Source organism: Varanus komodoensis, unplaced genomic scaffold, assembly GCF_004798865.1.
Source record: "Varanus komodoensis strain SLA01 unplaced genomic scaffold, ASM479886v1 scaffold92, whole genome shotgun sequence".
NCBI classification, from domain to species: Eukaryota; Metazoa; Chordata; class Lepidosauria; order Squamata; family Varanidae; genus Varanus; species Varanus komodoensis.
In genome coordinates, this window is record NW_025336624.1 from 1,725,561 (window position 1) to 1,735,772 (window position 10,212).

General features: G+C 45.2%; 1 protein-coding gene across 1 annotated transcript; it reads right to left on the reverse strand.

Annotated features, from left to right (window-relative positions):
* Positions 1–1,360: 1,360 nt before the first annotated feature.
* On the reverse strand, positions 1,361–7,058 carry LOC123017415 (primary amine oxidase, liver isozyme-like). The gene is made up of 2 exons (XM_044418764.1): positions 6,462–7,058; positions 1,361–2,569 (listed from the first exon to the last, which is right to left on the reverse strand). The coding sequence occupies exons 1-2, from the start codon at positions 7,004–7,006 to the stop codon at positions 2,074–2,076; spliced, it is 1,041 nt and encodes a 346-aa protein (XP_044274699.1). The 5' UTR covers positions 7,007–7,058; the 3' UTR covers positions 1,361–2,073.
* Positions 7,059–10,212: the final 3,154 nt, after the last annotated feature.

Below are 10,212 nucleotides of genomic sequence, written 5' to 3' on the forward strand. Positions count from 1 at the left end.
TTCCCCATCCTCATGAGGTGTAACCCGTCCCTTGCCAGAAGTCCATTGGCAAGAAACCGAGTGCCGTGGTCGAGGAACCTGATGCCTTCCTTCTGGCACCACACCCGAAGCCAGTCGTTCACCTCGGAGACTCTCCGGTCCCTTCTTGGGCCTTTAGCTCCCTGAGTTTCTTCCCCAAGGCCTCGAAGTCCCTGGTGATCCCGACCACACCTTGTCTGGCCACGTCGTTTGTGCCCACATGGATCACCAGGAGCAGCTGGTGACCCGCGGAGCAAACAAGACGCTCCACTCTGTCCTTCACATGCCAGATTCGTGCACCCGGCAGGCAGCAAACCTCCCTTGTCTCCAGGTTGGGGTGGCACACCGCCGTCTCAGTGCCCCTCAGCAGGGAGTCCCCAACAACAATCACCCACCGCCGTGTCTTCCTGGTGGTGGTGGGAGGCCATGCCCTGGCTCTTGCCTCTCCTGCAGCGGCCCCCTTGCCGCTTGTCATCCCAGGCTGGGGGTCCTGTTGGTCCCCCGAGGCCTCATCATCCCCAGCCTAACCAAGTGGAGAGAACCTGTTTCCCAGCTCCAGATTGGTGCCAGGAGAAGGAGGAGGCCGTGCTGGCCTCCTCCTCCTGTGGGTGACATACCTCCATGTCTCCGCAGCTACTCCTCCCGTGGCCTCTCCCTCAACCCTCTGCCAGAGGGGGGCAGCTCCCGGGGGTCCTGGAGAGCTCTCTCGGCCCTCAGGCACCTCACCTCCTCCTCTAGCAGGGTCACCATCTTGCACCGAGGGCAAGTGTATCCCTGCCTCTCCTGGGGGAGAAGGGCGAACATGTCGCAGCTCTCACAGCGGACAACAACACCTGTGACTCCCGCCAAGGCCATCTCCTGGTCTGCCATTGGGATCCCTTCCGAGAACTTATCTTGGTCCCCTGCCTTGTCTGTCCTGCAGTTCCCCTCACTCGCCCAGTTCTCCCTGACAAAAAACAATTCGCACACACACACACAAGGATAAAATAAACTTTAAATTTAAATTGGAGGAAAAACAAAGCAAAGCACAGCACAGCACCAAAAAAACGAACAAACAAAAACAAAGAAAGAAAGGAAAACAAAGCAATAAAAAACAAACAAACAAAAAACCCCCCTCTGCGTCCCAGGGAAGGGAGTCCCCGGACAGCCTGGGCCAAAGCTAAGGGACGCAGACAAGGGACGATGCCTTATCAGTCCCTCAGGCCGGTGGCGCCGCCCCCTGCTCCCTCCTGGCCCCTCTTGCCTCTCTGGCCCCGCCCCCTTCCTCTCCGCTGCTCCTGGCCCTCTGCTCCCCTGCCCAGCTCCTGCCTTGCCTTCGCCAGTCCCCTGGCCACTCAGCACTCTCTCCCAGCCTGTGCCTCTGCTGCTCTGCCAAGAGGCCAAGATGGTTAGTTTGGCCTTTGATCAAAGGCTACCTTCTGTTTCCAAAGCAAGCCCTTTGTTTATAAATTACATTAAGCTGCAACAAGATGCCTTACCCTTTTGCCACTAGATGGGGCACCAACCAAGTAAAAGAAAAATGTACTGGTGGCCTCAATCTCCACTGATGACAGGAAAGCTCCAAAGGTGGTTAACTTCAGGGGACAGAGAACTCTTCTCCAGGATCCTAGCTGAAATATGATGGATAGGCTCAAGAGAACAAGCGAGTGAGACTATTATCTTAGTTTTACAAAAGAAGTCGTCACCAACAAGAGGTCACCACTGAAAATAGCAATAGGGCACTTTGGACAATTCTTCAAATGTATACCTGGGCCAAATGTATACACAAATGCCCTGCTATCTTCACAGTCATGCTCTTGCAAATACAAGCACAGACATATGGAGATGAAGGGACAAAGACACCAACTACCTTAACTGAAATTTGGACTTTCAATTGATGAAAGTGCCAATGCCCATTGGTAGGCAATAGGAAGAATTTAAACATAAAAGGAGGATGAATTGATAGAACGCTGCTGTCCTTGGAATGCTTCTACCCACAAGGTTCAAATTATACATAGAATACACTGCAGTCCCTTCAAGGCTCAGTTGAAGGCAAGGACTACACACAGCAAGACCTCACAAAGTCCAAAATGCAGACAGGTGCAGCCCCACCAGAAGCCTGAATCTACCTACTAAAGATGGAAACTTACCACCAACATCCAGGTCTACCTTGTAGCCAATGAAATGGGTATGGATTGTTCCCAAGGTGTGATCTCCAACTCTGTTTCCATAATCTAGTCCATTGCCATGGAGGAAAGATGAACTTACAAAACCTGTGGCTTGGACTTTGCTCTCAATGGCTCCATTTGGATAGAATATGAAGTCCCAGATATAGTCATAGTTGCCAATGGTAGTCACAGAGCGAAAGACCAGTGCAGTACCAGGCAGCCCTCCATAATAAAGAGACTGCAAGTTGGAGTAATGACGCCGAAGTGGCCTTCCAATGTCCTGCTCAAAAACACAGATAGCGTCTTGGATAATGATGGGCCTTTCAGCTCCAGCTAAAAAGTGAACGTCAAGAAAGGTAGCAGAATAGGGGCAATCAACTCCTCGCACTAGAGGGTTCACAAACCTTCCAATCCCAAAACTCAGATCCATGTACCTGGTTGACATTCCACCAGGGTTGCTAGAACCATAGATGGACATGCTATCCTGCACACTAAGTTCATAGATAATCCTTTGGCCTTTGAATCTGATATCCAAGAGATGTGGGCCCCTGCTCACATCCATCCTGAAGGCAAAACTCCAGCATGAGGAGTGGACTTGGTTCTTCCTCACACTGTAACGTGGTCCATAAGGCTCATACTGCAAAGGGCCTGGCTCAGCATGGTGCACCCTGGGCTTCATTGAGGTAGAATCCCTATCATCAGGGACCCTTTTCACTTTCTCCACATGTACATGGCCCTCTGTAAACTCTCTCTCCAGTTGTGCCAAGTCCCTGTAATACTGCCCATTGTAAAATACTTCTTTCACAATCCAATGAGAGGTATCCAAGCTGCTGTGATCTAGTAGCACCTCCAGTCCAACTGGGTGCAAGAAGTAGCCAATTACATTCTGGAACACGACTAGCCAAGTTTCACGATCCCCTGACTTCAGCCCCCTGGGGGATGTTGTCATCACTGCCAGATTGGTCCCATCATAATTCAGGACCTCCTGCATGAAGCTTGGGGCTGTGGGGAACACTATACTGTGCAAGAAGTGAACCATTTGCTTGTATTCAGCAGCTAGTGGTGGCCTGCGATGATACGGTATCTGTCCTCCATATTTCTGCACTGTCACATCCTGGTGATACTTCAGCTCTGGGAGGGGGCCCACCACATATTCGGTGACATTTGGATCTGGCTGGTTTCCATAATATACCACAGCGAGTGCCTGCCTAGGAGGACGACTTCCTCCATGATCCAGGAACAAAAGAGTATCTGCTTTGGGTGGCAAGTACAAGTCAATAAAATAAATGCAGTTATCAGAAGGACTTGCATGAGAAGCATCTTCCAGAATTACCCCAAGATTAGACTTCAGGTACTGTACCACACGGATCAGTTCCTCTTGTGTCAGATCAGCAAACAGCCAGCTCCACTCACTGTGCAGATGCTCTGGGAAAGCTTGTGGCTGGTAAGCACAGCTGGACTGTTTCTCACTTGTAGTCAGCATGATGCAAACTAAGACAAAAATTGCCACCAAGACAAAAAGGAGCACAAGGAGAATAGTTTTCAGATTCATACTTGCAGCAGTGGAATGAGAAGGTACGAAGGAGTCTGGCAGTGGCGTCTCAATTCCAAACAGCTTGCTTGAACTATGACCAGCTGGATTAAAGAGAGTGAAGAAGGGTGAAGGAAAACTTGAGGGAGGTGCTTGCAAAGGGTCAGCAATGGAGGATGGACTTATTTTCCATGCCTTGCAAAGATATGTACATGCTGAGGCAGAAGCACCCCTGAGGCAGAGCACTCTCATTGCACAAATCACAGAGTATCCACTCTTGGCTGCCCCTTCAGGCCAGCTTGTTCTCTACCCCTGTAGCTTTCTTGCACTCTAATTTAGAGTTAAATAAATAAGCCCTGCCTATTTCTCCCTTGTAAGAAATTTAAGGTGGCTAAATGAAGTTAAACTAAACTGTAAGATCAGTACTAGCTAAAACCTATCAAAGCTAACAGCAGTAGGAAAGTTGCTCTTGATTTGGTCTATATGCTGCAAGATATACCAGGTCTGTGTAAAAACCTTGAGACTTAACCCATAGTAAGAATACACAAATTCCTGACACTGTTTGTTTGAACTGGAACTTTCTTTGCTACTCTTTGCTTTGCACAAAGAGTATCAGACTTTTATTTATTTATTAGAATTATATCCCTCTTTATTTATTAGAATTTATTCTAATTTATAATTTATATCCCCTATAATTTATTAGAATTATATCCCCTTTTTCTTATACCGAACTCAAAGTGACTTACATCATTCTCCTCTTCCTGCATGTAATCTTATCCCCACAACAACCCTGTGAGGTAGGTTGGGCTGAGGGTCTTGACTGGCCAGAAGTCACCCAGTTGGCTTCATGGCCGAATGGAAACTAGAACACAGATTGCCTGAGTCCCAGACCCATGCTCTTAACCACTACACCACAATGGCTCTTTGCCAAGGGACAAATACCATCAGGCTTTTACACAATGTGAAGTCAGCAATGTGTGGAAATTGTGGAATGAACAGAGAACTTAATGCCATGAATCCCATTGCAGCAAATGCACAGCAAGCTTCACTGGGAAGGCAGGATTTTCGCTGATTTTTCCTTTTCTACTCATCTTTCAAGAGCAAGGAGTGAAATTCTAACCCACAACCACTCACCATACTGTGCCCGGACTAGAATTTTAACCCACAGCAGTAGACAGGCTTCAGACAATTGTTGCTTCTTTGTGACTGGCCCAGCTGGGGAAAGAAAAACATGAACACACCCAGCAAAGGGAGGCTCTGTGTAGGAATTTCCATTCCTGCTTCCAGCCTGCCCCATTTTGGTTTCCTGAATCCTCTCTGCTGCAGTGAATGTACCCTTTCTGTCTCCTTCCAAAGTTGGATTCTCCTCCTCAGATGGCCCCCTGTGCCCCTGTTCCATTCTGGACCACAGTCACTCCTCTTCCTAACAACTCCTTCCCTGAACAGAAGTACTTCTTGGTACCAGCAAAGTTCTGCCTTGCACAAGTAATATCTACCCTACTGGTAAATAAGTAGACTCTGCTCCCTCCACAGCTTTTTTTTTTGCTCTTTACTTTGAATCATGTGTTCCTTCCTACTAGAAACAAAACCTAAAGCAACACAAAAGATCCCCCTCCAGATAAATGCCTTCATAGCCAATGTTTTGTTAGGCATGGACTCCAGATTTCCCGCAATTGTGATCATCTGCCTTAATTCAAGCCTACTTCTTCCCTCTGCCCACAGTGGTCTTACAGTTATTAAGAGACCTTAAGAGACACTCCTTTAGCAGACTAATAGGCAGTACAGCATGAAGACATTTTAAACTATCTGTAAGCCGCCCCGAGGCTTCGGCGAATGGGGCGGCATAAAAATGTTTTAATAAATAAATAAATAAATAAACTAGAGGAGAAATTGCCATTTCTCCTTCCACAGTCTACTTATATTTTTATTAAGTTTAGAGTCCAAAGTAACTGAACAGCCCAACTCCCACCCAGCTTTTCTGGAATGTGCCTAACTCTGCAGAAAGCTGCAGGGAAGCTTGGACGATTGCTGTCTGGTATGCAGGCAGCAGAAAGAGCAGGTGCATTGGCTGCTCACATATTAAATGCAGTGCCAGAGGCATTTCTTATCTGTAGCTGGCCAAAGCCCCTTCCCCTGGGGGGAAACAGATTAACAGATTCTCACAGATTCATAGAACAACCAAGACAGATGGGGCCAGGAAGGCCATCGAGTCCAACCCCCTAGTAGGATTCAAATCAGCAGTCATGTCTATGTAATGTAATGTGTGAGTATGCAGCTGGCCCTGGCTTGAGTGTGTCTAGAGCTTCTAGGCTCTGCAATCATCTTTCTGGGGTACACCTGCTTTTTGTGTGTAGCCAGGGTCTGGTGGGTGCATGTTCTCCCTTGGCATCAGGACTGTGCATTAAACTAGAGAAAAAAGATACAGATAGTAGGTAGAGTTCTTGCTCTTCTGTGTTCAAAAGCTGCTATGCCCTGTGGCACTCCAAGGACACACACATTTACAGTGGCATAAGCTTTTAAAGAACCCTGATTATCACTGTTGAATTGGATCCTTCTGATTTGTCTACCTTTTGGACCAACTGTGCTTTTCCTCCTGCTGCCTCTCTTGAACCTTTCTGCATGACTTGTTTTCTGAAATCAAGCATTCTCTTCTCATTTGTCTATATAAACCGTTTTTACAAATAGAAGAGTCATTAGGAGACTGGGATCTTTAACACACATACATACACACGCAATCAACTCCTCGCACTAGAGGATGCACAAACCTTCCAATCCCAAAACTCAGATCCATGTACCTGGTTGACATTCCACCAGGGTTGCTAGAACCATAGATGGACATGCTATCCTGCACACTAAGTTCATAGATAATCCTTTGGCCTTTGAATCTGATATCCAAGAGATGTGGGCCCCTGCTCACATCCATCCTGAAGGCAAAACTCCAGCATGAGGAGTGGACTTGGTTCTTCCTCACACTGTAACGTGGTCCATAAGGCTCATACTGCAAAGGGCCTGGCTCAGCATGGTGCACCCTGGGCTTCATTGAGGTAGAATCCCTATCATCAGGGACCCTTTTCACTTTCTCCACATGTACATGGCCCTCTGTAAACTCTCTCTCCAGTTGTGCCAAGTCCCTGTAATACTGCCCATTGTAAAATACTTCTTTCACAATCCAATGAGAGGTATCCAGGCTGCTGTGATCTAGTAGCACCTCCAGTCCAACTGGGTGCAAGAAGTAGCCAGTTAATTTCTGGAACACGACTAGCCAAGATTCACGATCTCCTGACTTCAGCCCCCTGGGGGATGTTGTCATCACTGCCAGATTGGTCCCATCATACTGGGATTTTTAACACACACACACACACACACACACACATGCATGCATGTACATGCGTGCATTAATGTCTGAAGCAGCTGCCTCAGACACTTGACCTCATTTTTTTGAAAAAGCAACCAAATATTTACTATTGTATTTTCACTGCAAAGGAAGGGGGAAAGTGCCTGTACGGTTTTCCACCTTATCAATTGAACAACTTGTTTGGCATCAAAAAATCATCATATTTATGATTGTGAGCCACCCCAAGGCTTCGGTGAATGGGGTGGCATAGAAGTTCTCTAAATAAATAAATAAATAAATAAATAAATAAATAAATAAATAAATAAATGTACTATTATGCACTTGGATTGGGGTTGGGAGCGGAGAAGATGCAATTTGCTGCTTTGCCTCAGACAGAAAAAAAAAACTGGTGCCAGTCCTAGGCATGGTTAAGGAACTTGAAAGTGGGAAGAGATAACTGAGATGGCACAGGAAATATGTGGGGGCAGGGGAACAACTGAAGCTACAGAGAGATCAGTGAGTGGGGAAAGATATTCGGAGTTACATCAAACTTACTGTGTGACGCTAAACATGTTTGAGAGTTTAATGGGATTTACTCTCAGGTAAGTGTATTAGCATTGGAACTGCAACTTGTCTTATTTCCCATGAAGATAGTCCCAATATCCAGTGCCAATGTGGAGAAAAGGTTGGATTGGGATTGGAGAGGGAGAACGTTACCAGTCCCTATACAACCACAAAGTTCATTGGGTGACTTTGCGCCATCCACTGATCCTAGTTTGCCAAACTCAAACGGTTGTTGCTGTGAGGATAAAAGGGAGCAGATTATGTAAGCTGCCCTGGGTTCCTTGCAAGAAAAACAGTGGGATAAAATATATAAATATCTGACTCTAGAGGGAAACCTGGGGGTTGGTAACTCGAGAACTTTAAAACAAACAAAAGCAAAGTTAGCCATTCAGTTCATGAGGAACAAAACATCCAAGTCCATAAATGGGGAAGACCTTTATTAGGTTGATCCAAGTATGTACAACTATTGTTGTAACTATACTTACAACAATACACACGAGTTGTACAATGAGCTTACTAGAAACGTAATACTGCAACATCTGGTGTAGATTGTCGGATTTCAAGGATTCAGAATCCAAGAACTGTAAAAAAAGGTGTTCTGAAATCCCAGAAACCACTAAAATAAAGTATGGGAAGCAAATGGAGGAACCACCTTTGGTAGTGGCCCCATCTCCCTCATTAGGAGTAGCAGAGCAACATCCTGCAGTCCTGAGGCTTCCTGTCAAGTGCTGCTGGGCTTGTTGGGGTTATGGGGGCAGGGGAAGGGGGGCAGCAAATCTCACTATATTTAGGGAGAATTACTCCCTGGTAATGAAGTTTCATCCTAAGAACATGGGTCATTACAGTCCACAACACATTCCTATACTCTCCCTTGCCAGTTTTATATGTTGTTTCCAGTTAACTGAAACAGGTAGTTGCCATACGGCTCTTTGCAGCTATCAGGCACACATGCTCCCTAACTGGATTTGTGCATGAAAGACCAAGGAAACTGAAAGCTTTAAGCAAGCACAACTGGGGACATTGTACTGTTCTGTCCTGAAACAAGCATGAGGCTAATCAGTTTGCCTTCTCTGAAAGTTAGTTTATTTATTAGCAGTATACCCCACCTATTTTCTTTTTTTTTTAAAAAAAACTTCTACTCCTGCACTCAGTCCTCTCCCCACAACAACAATCCTGTGAGGTAGGTTGGGCTTAGAGTCTATGACTGACCCAAAGTCACCCAATTGGCTCCAAGGCTGAGTGGGGACAAGAACCTTGATCACCTGAGTCCCAGTCCCACACACTTAACCACTACATCATATTGGCTCTCAATTATATGAAACAATTATTTTCACAACATGTACATTCTGTTGCAAGTGTAAATTAACACATACACATTTGTGCAATTTGGGGTCTGAGACCTGGACCCTTTAGGTGCCTAGCACCACCCTACTTTTAAGCTGGAAGCCAAACCTTGAAAAAGAAAGCAAGGAAAAAGGGAAGGGGCAAGGAATGAGTCAAGATGGTGTCTTAGGCATCTTATTGTCCCTCCCTGATGGTACTACACAGTTTTTCAGTAGTATATCTATTTCTCCTTGCTCAAATGTTTTCAACTTCTTTGGAAAGTGGTTCTTGAAACTGGAATAAAAAGCAAAAATAAGTATATGCAAATGTTTTGATGTGCATTATATGTGCAGAGACAAAGTGGTATTTGTTTATAGTCTGTTGTGCAAGAGTTAAAACTGTTAGATAAATAATTCCATATTTTTGTCCATATTAACTACAAAGATAGGCTTGGAATTGGAAAGGTGCTCATTTGGTAAAATCTCTGACAATGGAGGTGGAGAGAAAGGAAGCTGAGCAGCATTTACACAGGCCTTCACATCCCTTCCCCAAGTAGCAAGTGAAAATGTAAGCCAAATTAGTCAATACATGCAATTGTGCACAAATAATTTATACAAGACTGTAGATTTCAACATCCTTTCTGCCATTCTGATTTTTTGAAAGCATCTATAGTGTTCCCATAGGTTGAAGGAATTGATGGAAAGAGGGAATTATCACATACCTAATCAGAAAAACATGTCATACATAACAGAAGCATCCAGACCAGCATATTCACTTCCACCATCAAAATGGGTAAGAAAAAATGCATAATGCTCCATGCAGAAAAAGAGGACAAAGCTGAGGTGCCTGTGGTATATTAAGGAGACCTAGCCTTAACAAAGCGGAAGAAGACAGGAATATTGCCTACTGTCTTAATGACCGACAGCAGTAGACAGCAGTAAGCATGATGACAGTGCTGAAAAGAGACCAGTCACCAGAAAATCATCTCATCTGCTATAGAGATTAAAGATGTATAGCAATACCGAAAACAGGTGGAGAAAAAGTGATGAACAGAGAAATCATAGCATCAATACAAACAGAAGAAAACACCCTGCAAGAGAGAAGCTTCCATAGTATTTGACTGTTGTGAGGAAGAATTTATTTGGAAGGAAAGGATAGTATCCTATGTAGATAAATGTTTTTAAAAATGCCTACCACATGCAGCTCTCACGTAGAGAAAGTAGGGTTTACAAAAAAAAAAAAAAAAGGAACAGGGGAAAAAAGGCTGTGCAGCTTACTCAATAGCTCCCTAAGCC